At 39.7% G+C, this 24,008-nt stretch overlaps 1 protein-coding gene across 6 annotated transcripts in view; it reads left to right on the plus strand.

Moving 5' to 3' along the window:
- The window catches only part of LOC117161262 (uncharacterized), a 46,154-nt gene extending 22,483 nt beyond the window's left edge, over positions 1–23,671 (plus strand). Inside the window, exons 3-19 of one of the 6 annotated variants that reach the window (XM_076619651.1) lie at positions 1,041–2,397; positions 2,765–3,432; positions 4,025–4,081; positions 4,550–4,705; positions 7,724–9,133; positions 9,287–9,442; positions 11,840–13,201; positions 14,573–15,649; positions 16,951–17,124; positions 17,235–17,315; positions 17,513–17,692; positions 17,856–18,509; positions 18,600–18,668; positions 19,829–20,627; positions 20,761–20,972; positions 21,510–21,824; positions 22,109–23,671. In XM_076619651.1, coding sequence (XP_076475766.1) covers positions 1,041–2,397; positions 2,765–3,432; positions 4,025–4,081; positions 4,550–4,705; positions 7,724–9,133; positions 9,287–9,442; positions 11,840–13,201; positions 14,573–15,649; positions 16,951–17,124; positions 17,235–17,315; positions 17,513–17,692; positions 17,856–18,509; positions 18,600–18,668; positions 19,829–20,627; positions 20,761–20,972; positions 21,510–21,824; positions 22,109–22,177 — 8,796 coding nt within the window. In that variant the 3' untranslated portion in view covers positions 22,178–23,671. The remainder of the gene's footprint in view (positions 1–1,040; positions 2,398–2,764; positions 3,433–4,024; positions 4,082–4,549; positions 4,706–7,723; positions 9,134–9,286; positions 9,443–11,839; positions 13,202–14,572; positions 15,650–16,950; positions 17,125–17,234; positions 17,316–17,512; positions 17,693–17,855; positions 18,510–18,599; positions 18,669–19,828; positions 20,628–20,760; positions 20,973–21,509; positions 21,825–22,108) is intronic. The other 5 variants (XM_076619652.1, XM_076619654.1, XM_033342656.2 and 2 more) reach the window with 5 other exon arrangements.
- Positions 23,672–24,008: the final 337 nt, after the last annotated feature.

Raw genomic sequence — 24,008 nt, forward strand, 5'->3', positions numbered from 1 at the left:
CCTTTTACTTTTACTTTCTAGTATAGCAAACCACTCTAGTACTAGTTTGTGAAAAAGAATTTGAGGCACCCTGTATATCGATATACATATGCACCTTCTATAATTAATACATCCTATTACATGGAACAAAACAAGTGCACGCGTGTTAAAATTATCTGTTAGCCTATTAAGGATATTAACTTTGTCTCATCAACGTCAGGATCATCAAAGCAAATGTCACCTATTACGTGGCACAACATTCTTCATCGGAGCTCACCTGTAACACGATAAAGTTCTTCCTCGGCGATCCTATATTTACTTTGTATATGTATATAATGTCGACTATCATCATAACAGGATTTACAAAAGAATCATTGATCGCGATCGTGGCCAAACCGCTGATGCAACATCCTTTACACGCGAAATCGTCGCGTTATCGGCGCATTATGGAAATAGATAATGAGATTCGTCGCATTCTGATGCATTATAAATTGTGGTCTGCAAATCGATCGTTCTATAATTTCAAAACCGGTAGTTAATAGCGAAATATCCGATTAAACGACAATTTTCACTAACCAGGATCTAATGAACGTCGGTCTAATAAACGCTGAAATCAACGATCTATTCTTCCCTGTTGTCGCGACGATTATTATGAAGTTTAACCATGAAGATGGAGATCGTGTAACGCATACATTTGAATAAATTTGAATGTTTGAACCAAGTCGAAAGCAGTCTGGATCTGATTGTGAATGAATTTCTTAGTGTAGAGTTAATTTATTTAAAACACCGACTTAAACACGGAATGCAGGCACGTTGCGTTAATGGTCACTGTTTGAACAGGTAATTTAACCAATTAAATCGCTGTGACGTATCGGTGTTACACCGTTAGAGTGCGTCCAAGAGACTTGAATGTGATGAGGGAAAATTGTCTTAGGCAAATTGAGCAAACTTTTTGGATTTACGAGTAGTTTAATACTAATCTCAGTATTATAAAAATACTATTGTATTAAAAATTAGTAACAGTATAAAATAATAAATGCTAATGGTCATAATTTGTTCAGATCGATGATCATAAGGCTACGAATCGTGGCACTTTGAGATTCAATTCCAAATCACTGGAGGAAGCAACCACAGTATCATCTTCGCCGCTATCAAGATCCAAAACGAAGTGGGACAGATCAGCGCAATCGGAAACGCTCTCGAATTTCGAAAGAACGATCCAAGCTTCTGTGATCAATTCAGAACCAAAGTTCGACACGAGCGAACATTCGACCGTTAGAACGATCAGAACGACCGAAAGGGGAACTGTTTTAACAGCAACAGATGTCACAAGCGAGTCGAGAAGAACTTCAGGCAAAAAGTTCGAGGAAACTAAAAGGGTGGAGCCAACGATTAACAGACGAGACGGCAAAAGATATTTTTCTGAAAGCAACAAAGGAACAAAGTTAAAAAATGATGAACAAAAATCCGAAACACCCAAAGGGATTTCTCGAAGAACGTCTAATGGAAGAGCGAATAATTCAACTGTCACTGAGAGATTGGACAACAAAGGACCATCCGTGTTCCTGGCAACCACGGAGTCTTCGAGGTCTAGAACCGGAAGAAAGATTCAAACGACTTATTCGATGAAAGATCTAAAGACACAAATCCCTACGTCTAGAAGGTACAACAGTAAGAAATTTAGAGACGTTGAAACCACTACAGCTTCGTTTAGAAGAGAAAGTAGAGGTAGATCGACTACAGAGAAGATTGAAAGGAGTACCAGATCTGGTAGATCGAAGGTGAACAATGCGGAGAATAATTCTATTGCTCGAAGAGGTCCAGATCCTCTTTTATCAGAATCCGAAAGTGTAAGAGTCGATATTCCCCTCACTGTAGATGAAACAGGAAATCCAGCTTCGGATGTAACCACTGGATTTGATGTAGCTTCTCAGAGAAGATCGGACGCTAAGGAGTCATCCAGATCCAGTCGGACAGGATTCGAAAGATCGAAAAGTCGTGGACGGTCGAATGACTCCGAGGCTTCTGGATCATCCAGATCTGCTTCTCCAAGAGGATCTTCAAAGTTCAGCGATTCTACGACGACAGAAGCTAACGAACAGATTGTTAGTTCGAGAAGGAATACGGTTTCCAGAGATCGTTCCAGAGGTTCCGAGATCAAGAAGAATTCTGTGAACGAGTCTAGATCAAGGTCTAGAGGTAGAAATGTGGAAAATAATACGAAACCAATTTCGGGAGGTGCTTCAGAAAGGAATGTGAAGCGGAAGGTGGCTGGAGAAAGAAACTCTTCGGATAGGAGACCGAGAATTCCCGATGTTACTCCAAGAGCTATCGACAGTCGTAGACAGGATACTCAGGATGTGCGTGGAAGATCGAGAAGCAAGTCGAGATCGGATGTTACCACACCTATTATTATGGGTGAGATAATTAGTTAATCACTAATAATAATTTAAATATAGTCTTGCTGTTAATAGAATATTTGATAACCTGATTGTAGATTGGATTTTGGTACAATAATTTTAATGATACATAAAAAGGTTCATTTATCTTACTTGAAGGTGAAACATCCAGTTTTATACGTAACAGTTAATTAAGTAATTACAATTAGCTGTAAAGAATGAAATTATATTATAAAATATTACATTTTGTTTATATAAATAATAAATTGTATAACTAATATAAATAAAAATTATGCAAATATAATTTATAACAGAAGATATATAGAAGAATATAATAAAATAGAATTTTATAATAGAAATTATATAAATAAAAATTCTTTAAACAGATGTTACCACAACTGTTGCGCCAGATACAACAGTTTTTACCGACGTAACAGCCACCGATTCTGAGATAACAAGTACGACCATAAGATCAGCGACTACTCCAAGTCCAAGAGCAACATCAAGACCATTATCGACTTCTGCTTCAACCCTCGAAGCATCAGGACGAGGTAGAGGAAGAGGCAGAAGCGGAAGTCACGGTAGAAAACAGAAAGAGGATTTCTTCAATCACGGACTAGGGTTCAGAGGTCGAAAACCCTCGCCTGAAGGATCTGCAAACGTGACAGAGTCTAGAAAAACCGTTTCGTGGAAAAACGATTCCCAATCGCATGGAAATCCAGGCTGGACGCTCAGGAGGCGACCAGCTCATTTTAATTCTGAAAATATTTCGAAGACGATCGTGTCTTCGCCAAGGGATCAGACGAACGAAGTGGTACCATCCAACGAACAATCGACCAGCACCGAAGCTATAACGACTATCGAAAGTTCCACGTTTGGCACGAAAAGAGGCCTCAAGAAGCTGCAAACGACGGACGAGAGTTCCACTGTGGTTGAAACTACGACCAAGAGCTACAGAAGAGGCAACAAAACCTTTGGAAATGGCAAGGTGATTGCGGCGCTTGAAGAAAGTGATAATTACCCGCCTGAGTTTAAGGCGAGGTTAACTCAGTTGGTGAGTTCTATTTCTTAATTGGATTTTTTAATTGGAATTAAGCTTACATTTCAGTAGCGAAATATCCTATAAATTTGTAGTTTTATCGGCTAAAAAGAAATATAGATAGCTTTATAGAGACAGATATGTGTACTTGAACGTAATTATTGAATTATAAGGGGAGTGGTGACACTATGAATAGTACTTGTAATAAAACTGCATTGATCAAAGAATAGAGAACTTAAAACAAGAAATTGTATGCTTTCAGCTTTAAAGAATGTTTAAGCGTTGTCACTCCCATTACGAACGAACGATTTCTCAACTGTCTCATTACTTCAATTAATTTCATTGTGTAATAAGTAATAAGTCTTACACGCGAACGACTAGTCATATAACACTTATATATAACACTTTACTTCTTTTTAAACACGTTTCACATATAGTTTCTTTTATGTCTTGTGAAATATTTAAAATTATTTTCGAATCAATATACATATGATATATGCAATATATGGCAAAAACTTAATACGCGTATAACGATTAGCGTTACAATCCTGATTGATAGAATTCTAAAAAGAATATGGTGTGTTCTAATCGAAAAGTATTATTTCAGAAGAATACCAACACGAAAATACCAGCCTCAAAAACCACCTCTAGAACGCCATTGGAGGTAAGAGTTCAGAGTGCCCTTCATATCAGCTTACAGCATCTAAATAAAGTCTCTCTTGTTTTTTAATTAATAAAGTGTAACATACATTTCTATGCTTCTATTCTAGTTCAACAGTCTACAGCTTTCATTACGACAGTACCTTAATACGTAGACGTTGTAATCCTTGACACTGACTGATATTATTGCGTTGTTGTAAAATAATGGTACAGTCAACCGCTGAAGGACTAAACAAAAAATTAAAAAAACGACAAGTGACTGCGACGAAATGGGACGATGTATTATACATTTTCTAACACTAAACAACTTAATCAGCATGCACGTAACAAACCACACAATTACCACTTTACCGTTCTTATCTTTTGGCGAATTTTTTTCCAACGGCTTCATAAAATAGACACTAGTACTGTTTCTATCGTAATAGTCAAGGAATCAGTAATTTGCATTTTGAAGTCAAAACAATTCGTGTAGGAACAAGAGAGGAATATCTATGGTCGACGCTCGAGGAACAACTCGATGGCGTTCGAGCCTGACGACCTCGAAACCGCAGCTTCAGCAAATGTTTTGACGGATGAAACTTTAGTCGTGAATCCCTTAACGTTGATAAATGGCACAGGATTGCGACGCGTAAGACTACAGATAAATCATTGTATTACGTGATCGCTTGTGCTCTATGTATCCACCATCCTTTATGTATCTCCTCGATGCGTTCGTAGAGCTTCTCTTCCATTTTTAGGAGAAACCGACTGCAAACGTTTCTAATGCGTCTCGTTTCTAACGGTTAGCGGCTTTTAATTATTGTTTTATCGATTATCTTCCGATAGAAGTGCTTGGTCTATATTTATGTCGATGTCATTAGTATCTGAAAATTCTTAAATACGTTGTTTCGTTCTGTTTTGCTTTGGCCATTGTGAATTTTATTTAGCTACTATTTTGTTATATAAAATGCTGCAGTTTCGGAAAACGTCATATGTGTGTAAACGTAGTACGATTGATTTATAATTATTTCTCAAACTATCGTAAACCTAACTAAGAAAGGTTGTTTGCTAAAAAGTGTTTTGCGAAGAACAGTAAAAATCTATATGTCGACTGTATCCTTAATAGTTTAAGAAATAATTCTTCTGTTGTATATTCGCAAATGCTGTGATCGTCTAAGATACTTCTTCTTTCACTATTTTCGCAATGTTTAAAAAGCTTCAAAACAACTTACGTACGAATATGTGTACTAAAGTTTCGCCTTGGAATCAACACTAATTTGTTGGTGAGGTAAAAGTCTACGAACTATGTAATCGTTTGCTTGTAACATCATTGACGACCAATTAAGACTGGACAATGATGCGCGATTAACAAAGGGAAAGAAATGCCAACTGAAAGACAAGCTTTCCTCTGGTGGTTGGTGAAAAATCTGCATCGTCCCCACGATTTTGGTAAAATCAGATGCTTTTGAGATCTTGCGATACATCATCGTAACCAACTGCTTCGATGATATCGTTCATCTCCAAACGCGACTGGATCGAACGATATCCTTTAACACGAGGAACGACGAATCCTCGACGTGGAGTTCTCTCAAGGTCCAAATGAATATAAAACTTTGATCGAAACGTTCTTCGAAAGTGGACTTCTATTTTTACTTTCGTTTATCGCGAAAATGTTCTTACTTATCGAGCCCGACTTATTCAGGGCTCACGTGCATTACGCAGTTTATAAACTGGTTTTTGGTTTTCGTTCAGTTGCTTTTGTATTGGGTTCTCGATGGAGAAAGTGAAGGTTTATTTGACTTACCTGAACATAACGCGTCCTGATTTATTCCCAGCGAGGTAACTTTGATAGGTAGAGTTCGGAGTTGCGTCTTCTACTGGAAGAGGTCTTCTATGCAAGATATCTATCTTATTGATGCTTAGACTTCTAAATTTCTTGTTCATTATAGACACGAGGAATGGTTAATGACAGGGATGAAGCAACCAAAAGAAATTATTCTATGTGAAAATAATGAATCGTGAATGCAGAGTAAAATTTGTTCTTGTGAAAATGATCTTAAGTATTTGCCGAGCGTCAATATACCCCACGATGTCTTAACTTCGTGACTTTCACTTTAAATCGTTGCTACATTTGTCGCTTATATTTGTTCTTATATTTACCGCGTATGATAATAAATGGAAACAGGAATAAATGGTTTAAAAATTTTTTAAATTGGGAAAATTTCGTAGGTAGCACATTAGAATAATAAAGTAAAATCTACATGAATGACGTTTTTCACATAAAATGATAATTTTCTTAATTGCATCGGTTTCGAAACAATCAGAAGTTGTTAGATTTACTTTCAAGGAATTTCTTTTCGGCATTTTCTATTATCTTTAATTCCGATGATATCAGAGGTTCAGCAGTAAATTTTTTAGAACGAAAGGTAGAAAAAGAATTAAACGTGGTAGAAAGTAAACATAAGAGAAGAGAAACGCAATTTGTTACAGAGTCAATAAATTTTTTATTCTGTAGGATCATACATTCTACCTCTGTTCGAAACCATGAACAAATGAACGACTTTCAGTCTCGTAATTACATCGAAATTGAGTTTGTTGTAAAAATCCTTTGTCTTCGAGTAAAAACTGTATTTAAAGATATCAAACAAAATTAACAATAATAGATGGTCAGAATGTAAAGTAACTCCATAAGTAGTATATCGAAAAATTATTTCATTTCATTAAATCGATTAATTTAACTGATTTTCTCGAACATGCATAATTTCATTTTACGTCGTCGATAAAGAAACCCATGTTTCTAAGATCGATGCCCGAAATTGTCATTATTCATGAATAAAACAAGTAACGAAAGATCTATGAACTACAAACTTGTTTCCTTTTGTTCTGCAATCGCTATAATTTACACCGAACCAGACTACAGTATAAAAAGAGCACAGAAGAACTTTCATGACTGTACGGGAAACTGAATTATATCACCTCCTCACCGCAGCTAATCGCTTGATCGGCGCTTTTAAGAACCATCCTCGAATAATTGTTAGATGATACATGATTTTTTTTTCCTCACTGGAACGATAGATAGTTTCACATTAGTACGAAGTTAACCATTCATTTTTATAGCATACGATTAATGGAAATAAGAAAAAGCTTCATTGGAGCCAGGCTTGTGTTATTTTGTACATCGATTAGTTTGTCACCGCGTTTGTCACCGTCTCTATGGATCGTTCACAAAATGGTCGTTTTCACACTTCGCTCTCCTTCTTTCGCACTCAATGAAATGTATCCTCGAGTCGCGTGTGCTGATAACATTGATTAAACTTTCCAGTTGTTGTCCAGTACAGTGAAATCGTGGCTCGAGCTCGTTACGAGTCAAATGGCGGCCTGGATCGTCTCGTTTCTACGCTTCCTCAAGCTCCTATTCTTCATGTAGGAAAATATCGGCCGCGTGCTATGTCGTCTTCCCATAATCGAATCGGTACCGTCCTTCGTTTCCCGACCTGTTGCGAGTGTATGCTTTCCGAGCGACCTTGAGAACGTCTCCTGTCGATGGAAAGCTCGTCGAGACCGTGGTACACTAACAGAGTTCCCGCTCGAGCTTCCAGAGCCGGCTTCAGTCTCGACAGCGGTTTTCCACTATCTTAAAACGGAGCTGTTTGAACGACCCTTTCAGGTGAAAAAATCGTCAGCCGCTCTGTTCGCTGAAAGATCGAGGATGAAACTGGAGCTGGCTAGGAGGTTAGTGAAGCCAGAGTTGAACATCGAGGAGAATGATCTCGACGCAACCACGGCCTCCTCTTTCAGCAAACGGAAACCAACCGGCGTGCCGGTGGTCGATGAGACGAGCAAGGTCGCCAAATACTCTAAGCCCGCTGCCGCAGTACCGGGACGCAACAGGCCTTCCACTTCCGTAGAAAGCACTCAGGAAGAGGTCAGCGTGAAAACCTTGAAACTTCCTAGTTCGAGGAAAGCTCACGATGATTCTTCAAAGGTCACCGGCAGACCGTATAGTTTAAAGAAGGGGCGGGTCATTGCGGAGCGAATGGTCACTTCGATCTCGATCGAAGAGAGAGCCATTGCTGAGGAAACGACCAGACCGTACGCGCTAACCACGAACCCGTCCATGATCACATCCGCTGAACAGGGATCGGCGACAACCATCGACTCGACGAGGGTTCGTTTAGCCAGTGATCGTGGAGGAAAGAAGTCGAAGGAAGAAGATTCGACGCCGACCAAGAACATGAAGGTTTCGCTTTACTCCACTCAACGCGTCGAGACTATCGATCCCGTTACTACTATCAAACCGAAGAAATCCTATAGCTATCAATCACGTCATAAATTACGAGAGCAGTCTGCAACGATCGACCAAAGTTTCACGACGTCGACACCTAAGAAATCCTACTCCTCCACACAGAGCAAATCGCAAACGTCCCAGGAAGAGAACATTACAAAAAAATCGAAGTTTGCTACCAGCGCTACCAAGCCCATTTTTAGACCTCGTTACAGCAAACGAACCAATGAGAAATCTTTCGAGAAGAAGACGACGGATGAACAAGCAACCTTTACCACGAAACTACCCGTAGCTACCAGCAGATATTCGAAGAAAAAATCTTCGGTAAAATCTATCGATGATAAATCGGCGACAACGGAGGGGTTATCTGCACAGACGAGAAAGATCGAGTTTCGTCCTAGAACCGCGACCTATCGAAGACATTCAGAAATTCCCACGACTTTAACCGAATCCAGTACGAAGGTCGACGGTGTAGGAATCGCCATTACACCGAGGTCGACAAAATACCACGCCACTTTAAAGACCTCCACGGTATCTCCTCGATCGGTAGCACAGGGACCACAGGTAAACTTGAAGATCGCGAACGAGACGGCGCAAGAGACGCCAGGAATTACCGGCAGCAGCAACGGCGATAGCGGTAACTCGAATGTCTTCAATCCGACCAGAAGCACGTTTCTGAGCGGAAACAGTACACTGCTGGAGCAACTGAGAAGCACGGTGGCACCGCTGCTGAGTTCCCTTGGTAACAAGACGCCTGTGTTTTCCGGATCTTACAGTAACGTTAACAACGTGGTAAATATTAATCTTGATTATTTGACAAAAATAAAATGTCGACCGTCTTTCGTTTTGCTAATAATTCGAAATTTTATTTAAAAAAAGAATTTCCAGTTAGGTCGGTAAAATGTTTATTTACTTGAAGTAATCGATCTTGTCGTTTGTGAACAGAATTCACCACCCAGAGTCACCCCCAGTGGACAACCACCCCGCTTTAGTGCGAGATACAAAGGAGCGGAATTATTCGTTAGAAAACAAAATAATATTTATCAGCCCACCGTGCCATCGATTACTAGTTCGTCGACTACACCAATTACACCCGTAGAGGTAAGATCGTTAAGATATTAAATGTTTAAAAAGATATCGACAACATTCAGGAAGTATTCACAAAAGATTAAACGTTATAAACATGTTAAACTTTCCTACATTCTTCAAATTCATTTTCTAACTTCTTCGAGCAAGATACTCTTTAGTCTCATCATATCTCATTGCACCGCAAATTTCTTAATTTTCACAATAAGTTTATTGGATATTATTGAGAAAATTTAAGAATATTATGTTCGTTCTCAATAAATGAAAACTATAAAGTAGCGTTAAAAAATTATGGAAGGTCGTATATATGTGAAAGAAATGGATCGTGACGATGATTACCGAGGTAAGATTACGTGGCAGAAGAAGAAAGTTATAGGTGGTTAACAGTGAGTCAGTGTGGTCGTTTTTTCTGTGCTTAAAAGGTTTTCACCACGAAGGTAGCCGAGAAGATCGGAGCAGTCGCATCACCATCGTGGACCGATCACATTGGTGTCATCACAACTCCGTCTGGAAGTCTCGATTCTAATGACATCGATACGAATAAACTGCGTTGATTTAATCATTCGGATTGTACTTAGTCAGACGCGTTACTAATAATTATTAATCATCTTTTCTTTTCATTAATATTATAACGATTCATCGTTCGCAAAGGATTATCATACTTGCCGAGCTTTCTTTAAAATATTATCTATAATGTTAAAAGTCGTTCCTTTTTATCTCTTTTTATCCATTCCATACAGCTAGTACAATTTTATATCGTCGACATAGATACGAGTATCGCACAATAAGTTTCAATAGTGTGAACAATTCTCGTTTAGAAGACGCAACCTTTTCTATGGTTAAATTATAAAAAAAAGATTATAAGTAACACAAGAAAACGAATAAAAAGTACATAACCATTTATGTGATTAACGTTTATTTTTAGTTTTGTGATTCATGCTAATTGTTATCATGGGTTTGCATTTACTAATATGTACAGGTACTTACGTTGTTTTATTTACACCATAATGCATATATTGTGTTATACAAGATTATACACACACACACACACACACACATATATATATATATATCTTTGATAATAAATATTTTGGTTTTTGGATCGCACGCGACATGCAGTTGTTCGTTCTTATTTAATCGCGTCCATAAATTATTCTTTCGAATCATGTCAAAATTACTATCAGAATTATTAAAGGTAGATAGAGAAATGCCATAATTGAGAAGCAATAGCCAGTTCAAAAGTACACTCTTCTATTGATCTCTAAACTATAAATCCAGAAAATCGTAATGAAAGAATATCACTGTACTGACTACGATGTAAGTCGGTTTGCTCGATTCTGACTTCGATGAATACTCTCACGATGATATCCACGAACTTATGAAAATTGAATAGACGTAACGTGACTATACTCCCAACGAAGCAACATTTTGTTGAAATTCGACGTAACGGGACTTGACTTTCTAATACGAGCGCATTCCGATTACATAGGCAAATTTTCGTGATCCGCGTTTCACAGCGTTCGAAGCGTTAACGAGTGAAAGTAAATGAACGCTGCGTCATGTGTTTGTATTAAAAGTGTCTCAACATGGATGGTATTTAGGACATGTGGGTGGATCAAAATCATTATGAATGAAAATAAGGATACGCGACTTAAGGTCACGAATTCACTTCTCCTTCATGCAGCCTCGATCTCGGTTTTCTGTAACAAGTTGTCCGAATTCAGGTTTCAAATTAGTTTCATATTGCTTAATACATTCGTCAATTGACATCTACAAATATCGTATGATATATGTTATTTTTGAATCGGTTTGATCGTTGTTATCCTTAACCCGTTCTTTATCAGGTCTTAGCAATTTCTAAAAATATTTAAAATCTCCGTTAAATGAAATCACGTTTCAATGTTGTTCGAAGATACTGTTGTTAAAGACATATCACTGGAGACCTCTGTGAGAGAGGATTAACAGCTATGATAAAAAGGAAAAAATCAAAGTGAGCGGGCAACCAGTCTCTATTGCCCGTATAAACGATCCTTCGCTCGGAGAACGAGTTTCTAGCTCACCGTTCCTTTGCTAACAGCTGTGTTTTCTTGATGCATTAAAGCAACCTCGGTTTCTCCTCTTCCTTGGCTAGTTCGTATTTCTACCAAGAGATGGTGTATGCTCACTCAATTATGAGATCAATTAATCTGCGAAATGACCGGTGTACTTTCATAATCCCTCGTTTTACATCGATTTATCTTTCAACTGTCGATCTTATTGAACGAACAACGCGTACTTTAGATCCCTTGTTCCATTGTAAATACACCGATTGACGCAACGTAGAAACTGTACATAAAAGGAAGTCACCAATTCCGATTCGGCACCGAATTTAATGTATAGCACCCCATGCACGCACGTAATTTCTGTTTCTAGAACTCCGGTTCGGCCCCACCAATCGATGTCTCAAGTCCTGGCGAGCCGAGATTCTTGACCCTTTATCAGGCATTGGAGTCGGCCAGCATCAGGAACGAACAGTTACAGGGAAACGCGATTGCACAGCTACAAAAACAACAAGCTGGTAGTGTTTCCCAGGTAGACTTTAACGCCACCGCTGTTAACGATATCGGCGATAACGCTAACAATGACACCACAAGCCCCACTGTAGCAACTATCAGCCCACAGACATCAGACACCACCGCGAACACTATTCAGGACAGCACACAGACCCCGAGATTACCCGAGGATCCGGACAACTCCATCCCCGCGGTTACCACAGGAGCCCCTGAAACCCCTTCAACGACCGAACCAGTTTTCACAAGCACAGAATCGTCCTCTAGTACCGAGCAAGCCTCCACCAACACAGAATCGCCCTCCAGTACCGAACAACTTTTCACCAGTACAGAATCGGTTTCCAATACCGAACGAGTTTCCATCGGTAGAGATTCATCCTTCACTACGGAACAAACTTCCACCAACGTCGATTCCATGTCTGTCACTGAGTCAACTAGCACAGAGTCGTTTCTGCGGTCTACAGATGCAACGACGATGAACGTCGAAGGTGCGGAAGATGTTCAGACTTCCATGTCGGCAGATAACAGTTCGACCAATCAGGAACCCGTGAGTTCTACCACGGATGCTTTTACGACTATTAGTTCTACATCCGAAGGTAGTAGTACCGAGTTCGAAGGTGATACAAGTTCCACCACTGTTAGTACGACAACGCAGAGCACGACTGGCAATATCGATATTACGTCAAGAACAGACCCTTTGCAGAATATGATAGAGACGACTACCTTTTCGACAACTGTCACCAACACAGCGACAACGTTTGAAAATCCCGAGTCTAATACCATACCGCTGTCTGATACCACTGCTACTCAGACAGCCGATATTAGCTCGACTGATGCTCTAACGACCGAAGCAGATTCGAGTAATATGATCGATATAGAGACAACTACGGCGATACCCACGTCCACTATTCGAACCAGGCTGATAGATCTCGCGCAAGATATCCTGTTTCGATTGCAAGCAACTATGTCTACGACCACGGTACCGAGTCAAGATTCGACGACGATGTTATCTCCCACGACGGAAACATCGAACGTGATACGAAATTCGAGTAGTAATCGTAGTTTGGAGTCCCTGTCGCAATTGAGGGATGAAACGACGATCACTCAAGGAGAATCGGGAACAACTACCCCGTCATCGGTTACAACGGAGCAATCAAGTTTAAGAACGATCGAAGAAGTAATTACCCAAAGCGCAGGTTCAATTGCTGCTTCGTCACCCACAATGGTATTTACTCAGGAAGTCAACACGCAGGATGAAATAAATGCAATAACAACCACAACACCAGCAACAATAACATCTACAACAATCACACAAGACTTTCAGACAGTATCGAACACAGATTCGACCACTGTAGGCGATTCAAATGATTCTTCGACTTCCCCGTTAAGTGTTGATGTAACTACTGTGTCGACGATCACTTCCACCGACGACACTTTACTAACAGAGTTGATGTCCATTGCCAAAACACTCTTTTCGCATGAGATAAACGATAATCAGGAAGAAATAGCCGGGCAAAATTCAAACGTCACATCTAGATTAGATAACTTAATGGAAAACGAGATATACCGACCGAGCTTGTCCAACGACGAACTTAGCACTACCCAAGTTGCAGAGACATCGTCTTTTTCCTTAAATACCATGTCAGAAAATGTAGAGTCTTCTACTATTCCGGTTGATCCCTCACAGAATGAGGTAGACTTTACTACAATCGTATCTTCTGAAAATCTGACAGATACACTGACAACAACCCCTCGAAGTAACATGCCCGATGACGAAGTAGAGAGCGTACAGACCGAAACCACATCAGTAGCGTTAAGACCCCTTGCCGAGATCATAGAATCGACGACCCCCTTGTTTAAGACAGAAATTGAGCCACGAGTCACTCTGTCGCTTAGCGGATCGTTCGATGCTGACATTGGCCTCAATACCACGACTCAGACACAGACAACCACCAGCACACAAAGTTCAGAAACGACAACCACATTCGCCATGAATTTCGAGCTAACCACTGACACGTTCGATTTGTTTTCGTCTAATTTGATCACGGCGACCAACCCTCAAATAGTTTCCGAACAGGTTACAGAAAGTGTCACTGAACCTACAGGAGTCACCGTACCATTAACCAGTCTCACAACCGTAACATCACGGCTTATGACAGACATTAGCACTACTACTCAACCTGAAATAACTACCGTAGCTCCCGAAACTACCCCTTCCTCTGTAAATACGATCACTATGACACCATCAATATCCTTCGAACAAACCACATTGGCATCTGCCGTAGAATTGGTTGAACGTGTAAATGAGGTAGAAGTGGAAACTAACCAAACAACAGAGTCCACGACTCAGTTGGCATCTTTGATCACCGAAAGCGCTGATAACGAAACCCCCGAACCCACCCCGTCATCGATGACAACCACTTCGCAGCAGGATTTTAACTCTATTGACGATATGGGAGTCACTACTAACCAATTCTCGCTAACATCGACTACAATTCCCGTCATGGAAACTACTACTAATGCACCCAGCGAAAACGTCCCCCAAACGACCCCAAATCTTGAAAACAAATCTCCAACTATTGTTGCCCGTTTCCAGGATACGACATCAGCAACCGCCCAAGCGACGGCAGGTTCGGGAATCCGCCAAACGACCGAGATCACAACTCCTACGATCCCAGATACTTCGATCGTCTCATCAACGTCCTCAGAATTTCCCACTTCATCGTATCCCGACGTTCCCCTCATTACAACCACTTCATCTTCGGTCGAAACGACGACGACGACGATCACGACTGAGACAGCGACGTCGACGAGTACAGGACGCGTTCCTGACGGGGGGACATCGACACCTCAAACGACGAGAATGGACGTCGTCACCGTCACCCCTGTGACGGAAACTACTACGGTCAATATAGAAGAGAATCTCGTGTCTACCGAAGTTGGAACATCGACGACAGCTGCTTCGTCGGAAAGTACGACCACAATGTCAGGAGGTACTACGAACGACTCCACGAATACAACTTCTGCTTCTACGGAAGCAACAACCGTGTCCATGCAAGCTACCCCTGGAACGACCGTGCCGACAGCTACTAGCCTTCCACCTAGGCCAGCTTCTCAGAGTTCCACGACGCCTTATTTAGGTCGCTTCGGCGGCAGCAGATTGACACCTGCCCCACGTTTCAGCCTAAGCTCGACTACCAGAGCTCCTCTACGAGACTACCTAGTGTATGGAATCTACCCGAACAAAACGATCGTGAGAAAGCGGCCAGAGGACAACCTGATCGATGCTAGAAACGTGGACAGCCCGTACGTGATATTCGGTATCTTCCCGGACGGCAGGCTGGTTCGAAAATACCCGAATGGAACGATAATACCGGATCCACCTAGGAACCCGGTCGAGGTTGTGTTCTCACTTAGCACTTCCACTACCACTAACAGGCCACCACCCAGACCGTATTATAACCAGGCTAACCAAGGCACTTACAATCAATATCGAGGCCCGGTGTACAATAGTAACGATAGACCTGTCGCTGAACCAATGAGAAACGTCCAAAGTCCCAGCATCGTTGATCTTGGCCTTACTGGTAACGCGATCGTCGGCCCCAATGGAGGTGGACCCGATAATACGGGACCACTTGGTACCCCTGCTAGTGTCCCGAGCACCAACGAAATGGTATCTCTTATTCCACCTGTTCATCATCATCGATCGTTAGCCGTGCGTGCATCGCTCGAACTCGTGCGAATATACGGTTTACTCCAAGTGAACCAGTCGTCTCTTTCTCATTTCGCGTGTTACTTTTGCCTCTGCTTCAAAAATTATTGTGTCATTGTTGCATAAAGTGTAAAAGGGTGAAATTTGTTTTTGGAAAAGTCTGACAACGTTTGGGTGTATGGATCAGGATGTAAATATTCGTAATTGTTTAGATATTTGGGGTTTTCTGTAAATATTTGAGATTCGATTTGTTGATTTATTTTATGTTTCATTTATATACATCTTTTCTTCGTTCTTTATGTCTTGTATTCATTGTATTCATATACACGTGTGTATGTAAATTTTTTATGACAGTTTTTTTCGTTACTTATAATGTCGTAATTTTTATGATAACAATGGCACAGAACACTTGCTTTTTGTTTAACGCTTTGGTTTTGTTAAAGTAGATTCTTTGGTAGTACTAATTTTCCAATTTCGCGTGGATTAATTATATCTATTATTTCTCTTTTCAATTCTTTACGTTTCTTACTTCACGTTGTTTTAATTCGTTCTTTCGATTCGGTATCGTTGTAAAAAGAATTTATCCAATGCCTACTTCAACATGTTTTTTTATCTCACATAAAACTTTTTAATTTGTATAATGGGGAGTTGTATATAATTTCACTGTAAATTTGTGAATAATTATTTATATATGTCGCATGCTTGTTATTTTTATGCACCGCGCACTTTGAAACGCACTTTATGTTTAGTAAAGTTGAAGGTGCACTTTACATTGTCGATTACTTCAGTTCAGAAAATTGTAATATTTGAAATTTAAACTTTCTATGCGAAATATGGTATAGTAGGGAAACAAAAAATGAGAAAAATGAAGAAAGAAATTAATAATTTTATGGTATTCGATAAACTCTTCGGAACAGGATTTGAAAAATATTTCATTTTCATTCATCGTTCATTCCCACCGATTACTTACCGAGGCCCGTACAATATAGCGAAATATTAATCGATCGTTTCTTATTTATTATTATCGCGTTACTAGGTAAGCGGAGGAGAACCACTGCACTTTTATCATACGGATTTCTTCACCTTCGACAAAAAAAAAAAAAAAAATATGAAGTTCTGCTATGATTACAATTTTTCCTATTTATGAAATCAGAACGATCGATCGAAGTTTCGCTATTAGAAGTTTCTCATGTATCGTTTTTGAGATGTAAGTTTGTTTTGAAAGGTTTAAAGAACGAAGGGTATGGTTTCGCATTGTTTAGAGCAATGCCCTGCTGAATACGCAAATGAGGACAGCGTCGGTGACGCCGATAGTAAGTACCGGTCGACCGCCGACCGATTCGCAGGGCGGTCGTATCGTCCAGGATCGAGAGAGGGACGAGGCCACCAGGACGAAGGAGGCCGGAGGTCAACGCAGCTCCGTGTACATTGGACAGGTAAGAAAGCAAGAGAGACAGAACATGATTTACAACGATGCTGCGGCTGATTCTTTCAGCGCTGCAACATATCTCTGCAGCGAAAAAAAGAGCAACGTCGAATGTTTCAGGACAAGTTCGTCAATTATTGGACCGATGGGGCTTCCACCTCTAACCCGCGCGTTCTCAGTGTGAATATAAATTCAGTAGCTGTAAGTTAAAGGAATAAGAGGAATTCAACGGCTTCTTCTCTTCATCTTGCATATTTTATCGAAATATTATTCTTTGGGTAGTTTTGATTTGTTTGTAAAATATTTAAAATCTGCAAACCAAAGTTTACTATTATTCGTGAAATAATAATTTTGAATTTCTAAATTATATACATATCTATGTATATTATTTTCTTTAGACTGCTGCAAATGAAGGACCATCACCTTCTGTACCATCGTTTGAGAATCTCCTGAACAATCAAGCAGGGGGTCAAGTCACAGCTCCGCCTGGATTCCCATGGAGGGATCCTTTGGACCAAATTTTTGGTATTACTACCTCCTCGCCGATAATAACAGCTTCAGTGACATCAAACAGACTGGTTCGTATTAATTAAATTTTACCTTCGAATCACTGTTTTTCAGAATCAACTTACAATTACGTACTTCCTTGAAAAAGCATTACTTTTTCTATACTTCAATTATTTCATATTATTTATTATAGATATATTTCGTTGAAATTATATATATGGCTCTCGTTCTCAGGACGATTTGTCAGAACCAAATGGCCCAGCCTTAGCTCGTCCGATCAATCCATTTGTCGAAGTTTTTACTCCATTTTCTAATACGATTGGAGTTCCAAGAGGTAACATAGGATCCATTCCCCCTCCACCACCACCAACAACGCCTGTTGCACTTACAACTACACCTACAACTCCTGCACCTACTACTACTACTACCACTATTACTACAATGGCACCAACGACAACTACTACTACCACTACAGTAGCACCAACAACTACTACTACGATGGCACCAACAACAACTACTACTACGATGGCACCAACAACAACTAGTACTACGATGGCACCAACAACGACTACTACTACGATGGCACCAACAACTACAACTATAAGGACGCCGACTGTCACTACAACTACCACTACAAGTATAACAATGACTCCAACAACAGTGGCTGCAATGACGCCAACAACTACCACGATGACAGCACCTATCATCACTTCAGAGCCTCCAACAATTGTTCAAAGGGTGATGATTGCGTCACAGGCAGGAGCTACTTCTGAAACACCAACTTCTTCTCAAATAAATTCACTTAATTTATCAAAAAATTTGTTGAATACGCGACAGCAAAATGCTTTCGGTACTACATTCGATGATTTGGCCTTCCTGAATTCGTTGGTAAGTAGATAAATTTTTATACGTATTCCTAATAACTACGCGAATTTCTATAAAATATTATGTATATTATACATATACTTTTTTACATAGTTACAGAGTAATTCACGGAGTACCAGTCAGAAGACATTGACACAAGTGGAGCAACTCTTGGCAAATAAGGTAAGTAATGTGTACAATAAATTACGTAGTGCATAAAATATAAAAACGAAGTATTCAGTATATCCTAATAAATAAATTTCAATTGAAACAATATTACTATATCTCGACCTTGATCAAATGTGATACTACTGTATTTTATACACATAAATGAATAAATTGTTGCGACCGACATATGTTATACTACATAGAACATCACGTTTCTTTAAAAATATGAAGTAGAAGAAATTTTAAAAATAAGATTCTTAGTAAACTTGTGATCTTCCTTGAAAACAAAATACAATGATCGTTCGAGGGGAAAACCAAGGAACAAGTCGCGTTGCTAACGTTAAACGATCCTTTCACTCCTTTATATGACTGTGCAACGAATTGTATTCTGTTTCTAATAAGATCGAGCTTTAGCTTCTAAGCTACATCACGTCGATTCTCTTTTTTCTCACTTCTAGAATAAACTTCTTTCTCGTGTTTCTGCACAACGTATAAATAAAATTGCAACGGTGGAAGTCGTACAAGACGAAAAATTCGATAGATCGCAAATTATCTTTAGTCACGCCCTTCTCGGAAAGACATAATGACGGATCTGCGACGATCGCAATCATATGATCGACCAGTCACGGTGAATGGACTGGAACGTCCTTGCCAGCGGCCTTCTCTATTCCTCGCAACAGCCGTTTAATATGTCATCTCTCGTTAACGTTGTCTGTCGACAGAACTTAATGCGTGCGTAGATGGCATTAATATAATAGCAATAAATAGCCCATTGGACGATAACGCTATTAGTACGCACATCGTTATCATATAATGAAATTAGTCCTCATTGTAGTGGGAATAAAGAGAATATTTTTCCTGGAAATATTTGACTTGTAAAAGGAGTAGTCGTAATATGACCGTATTAAAGTTCCGAATATTCCTGTAGACTTATGAAGTATAGGAAAGCGAAACCTTTTTTTGTACGTGAAATTTGCTTTGATTCGATTGTGTTTTACGTTCTGATAAATGAATAAAATAAAACATACCATACTTTCACGGGTATCCAGTTTTAAATATCTCATATACATGTATATACACGTATATACGGTGTCCTAAAGAGAAGCATTATCAAATCTGCGCAGTGTAGAACAGAATTGTCATTTCCTAACTTTCTTTTTATATTTTATTTTCAGATTTTGGAACTGGCACTGAAAAATCCGGGACCGACTCGATCACCAAAAGCTATCAGTATCGAAAATGCTTCGCCAAATTCGATTTACAAGTCAGCAACGACATCTCTTTCTGAGCCAATAATAATCGATTTGTCTCCAGCGTCTACAGTTTCAACATCCACGCGGAAATCAGTAGAAACACAGCAACCAACCAGTCAAAGACCAGTAATTAGTAGTTTGACACCCGTGCAAGTGACTTGGAAACCAGTTACAACCACTAGTACCAGAAGAAGCGTGGAAATAAGCACGGCTTCTCCTTCGACCACGGCTAAAACGACTTTGATCAGCACCACTAAAGCTCCTGTAACTGTTAAAGCTAAACTAGCAACCACTCCTCGACCTAGAACCACCACTCAGGCGCCATTAGGCTTTGGTGGTCTTCTGTGGCAGGCTCTCCTCGGTGGAGGTTTATTCGGATCATCGACAACTCCGAAGCCCGTAAAAGCTAAACCGGTGCCAAAAACCACGCAAAAGTCGATTAATATTATGCCGAAACCAATCCAAACCACGCAAAAGTTAGAAACGACAACAATTTCCTCTAGTACGACTCTGAAAAATGTGGACATTTCGAAAATTCAAGTAAACAGTCCATATTCAATTGTACAGGAAAAGTCAGTGAATACGCCGTTTACAATCTCGACCACCGATCAACCATTGATTAATAATCCAAATCCGAGGTTGCCTGGTGTGGTGACGTCGACCTATTCTCCCGAAGAAGATGCAAAGTTCATAGTTGAGCTTCTGCGAGCTGTTGAACAGGGTAAGTCGTAAAACGATACTTGTAGATGTAGGGTAAATTACGGTAGGATATGATATATAAAATTGACTGAAATTCTGTAATAATATGATCACGGAAACGATTGGTATCAGATGTGGTGTTACGTTTGTTATAGATAATAAAACTGGTTCGAAGAAGGTGCCAGGATTAACTCAGGATGATCAATCCTTTTTAAGAGCGATTTTAAGCGGTCGAGCTTTAACAACAACAACTCCATCACCGACGGTAGAAGTCAGTAACGCCGCTTTGTTGGCGGCATTATTGAAAGCTCAAGGTATAGAACCACCAACTCCGGCCAACAATATTAGAGAGCAACTCCAGTTAGCCGTAAGTGTTGTCAATTAAATAGTTTGTAACGTACTGAAATCTTAACAGCAATGTACTTAGCACATGTTGCAAATATACGATTCGTAGAATTTAGTTATTGATTTCAGATAACATTACTTTGATTAATCACTATAGTCTTTATATCAATTTACTTAGAACGACCATTTTTATCCGACTTAAGCTTACTCAATTAAGTAACCTGAAGATAAAGAACTTTTGAAATAATTAAACTGATCTGGGAAACTTTAGGATAGTTGAACATCAATTTTTATGATTAAATTATATTATTCAAATTGTTTCTTACATAAAAAGTACGCAGGTATTCGGATATCCTGGAATTATATTCTTTTCTAATTGCAAAAATGCATAGAGTGTAATAACGGAAAGTTTAACGACACCAAACAATTTGATATAATTCTTACAAATTGGTCCAGTTAGACGCGAGCTCGGCGATAGTTAATCGAATGACAAGGGCGAAGCGCGAGGCAACAAAGAGCGGGGCGCGATGAAAGAAAATAATTGCTGGTCTTGTAACAGAGTCTCGGGCAGAGCGTCACCTCTGCTCCGACCGCGTCCCCTGCTAGCGAGTCTTCGACAATTACGACAAGGCCGGCATCTACTGCTGCAACCCGACCAACGGATACCACGAAAAAGACGGTGACACCGAGACCAACCTCAGGACCAAGGATACGCACTACAACGTGGTCACCAAGCTCTACGTATCCACCACCTCTCTTCAGTTCTTTCTCCAATTACGGTACGCCGGCGCAGTCAGCCGGTGATAATTCTGGAAATAGCGCATTATTTGGTGCTACCAGAGCATTCAGTCAATTTCTCGGTGCTGCGATAAGCGTAAGTTGTTCTCTTATTTTCGTTATTCATTAATTTCCTCGCTGTTCGCGTTTTTCACGCTCGTTGGTGATAGATGATGAAGGAAACAGATGGCAACCAGCCCGACGTTCCTGTCACGTTACATCCAATTACGTTTACCCAAACGTAATTGAATTCTGTCGACTAGCGCACATAATTTAGAAAGATGAATTTGTTATCTATTACAGTTTTCGTCAGTTTTTTTTTTAATAATACTCCTCAACTATACAGCTCGATGATATTCCTATTGATTCTTTATGTTTCAGGGAGCTGCACAACAGTTGCAGTCACTGGTCAGAAATGGTACTAGAATCGTGTCCGAAGTGGTAGGGTAAAGCTTACGAAAAGGAAAGAAATTTAATATAATCTATAAAATAAAATTAATTCGCTCATATGAAAATTTAGAATGATGCAAATGTGATAATTTAGACCGATCTACTTTGAAATACTTTTGCTTCGAGGGATGCGGTGATAGCAGTACCTCCGATAAGTATGTATTCATTGCCAATTTATTTACAGGTCTCTTTAAAAGATATCATCGGTAGATTAAATGTTTACCTGATGTTGGGATGAAATTTGTCAAATTCTGCTCTGTTATTTGTAATTGCATTACGTGTAATAGTTGTAGGTTGATTACATACTTTAATTTAATCGATCTAGCTAATAGCGAGCATGACATTTTAACTGTGACTTAATTCTTAAAACACGGAGGTTCCTTAACGACTGTTATCGAAATTTCTTGCTTTATCGCGTGTCAAATTTTCTCTTATCCTGCATCGTTTCGTTTCTCGGAAATTTGCGCTACAATTTGAATGCCTCTAATGACAAACAATGATATCTATTCCGTGTTTTAAGCATCAGAAGTATCTCTCAGCAGAGAGGTCCGACATCGAAGACGAAATCAATACAAAGTCTCGAGCGATGTGAGTCGCGATGGGATCGATCAGTTCCACGCCTTGCAAACGTTTCTCGGGGTAGGGCCGAACGACGCGACAGGGCCCTTTCTCTCTCTATCTCTCTCTCGACGGAGCCGTACCTCTTTGAAACATTTGTAACGTTCGTCGCAATTAAGGTAATTAATTGGAGGCGACGCGCCTCGTCACGATTTGCGAGACAGTGACGATTCGCGGCGTTTTACGTGTGAAACGCGGATCGATTTGCAGGGCCCACCCACAAAGATCGACTTAACCACGACCTTGTCGACGATGCTGCTTAAGAAGAAGGTGGTAACTTAAACGTATATCTTTGAATGAGAGCGAGCATGAGAAAGAGTGTGTGCACGTGTGTGTATGTATATAAAAGAAACAAAATGTTTGAGAGAGAGAAAGAAAAAGAGAATATAAGAGAATAAGACAAGGGTATACAGAGAAGCGTGAAGGGAGCATTGTGTGTACGGTTCGCGAGCACCTTTCGCCGCTGGTGCGTCGCGTTCCTTTTCTCTTTTTTATATAATAAAGCTAGAAGCGTATGCACGGTGCACGATCCTTGGGTCTTGTTTGACTTTCGTTCGTACGTATGGTAGCTCAATGATAATGGTAGCGCTTAGTAATAAGCTTGGTTACTTAACTACCGCGTTAAGGGTTGAAACGTTGACGGGTATTTTCCTATTGGACATTTAGCGGCATTGCGTATTCCACGTAGCAAACGACGTTGTTATATTAATTTTTATCGCGCGATATTCCGTCGATCGGTCGTAGCAGTTCGATGGAATTCCAATTTTCCTGAGATCCGTCTCCTTTATTTCCCGGCTTAACTGTATTAGTTAATCGTAGGACTCACGAAGCCTTGTTTGTAAATGGATAATATAATAATAAAAATGTTTCGGGAAACGAACGTATCCTTTCTTTCAGTCCAGTATTGTATCTTTGTTCTGAATAATTTATAAGGTTTAATTTATAGGGAATAAGCTTTCGTTCTTTGCTTTGTGTATAAAGATATATAAAAGTTTATAAGTAGATAGAAATTATAGAGATATGTATTACTTACCCCTTTACAGTGTAATAAAACAAACGAGAAACGAGGAATTTGGGAAGAACGATTTAAAGAATAATCTTTTTTAGTAGATCTTTTGTATTTCTGATGGCAGATATAAATAGAACGTACTTTCTGATTTTCCTAGTCAATAAATTTTAACAATCATGCTACGTATACATCGGAGATGTAAAA

Source organism: Bombus vancouverensis, chromosome 6, assembly GCF_051014615.1.
Source record: "Bombus vancouverensis nearcticus chromosome 6, iyBomVanc1_principal, whole genome shotgun sequence".
NCBI lineage: Eukaryota > Metazoa > Arthropoda > Insecta > Hymenoptera > Apidae > Bombus > Bombus vancouverensis.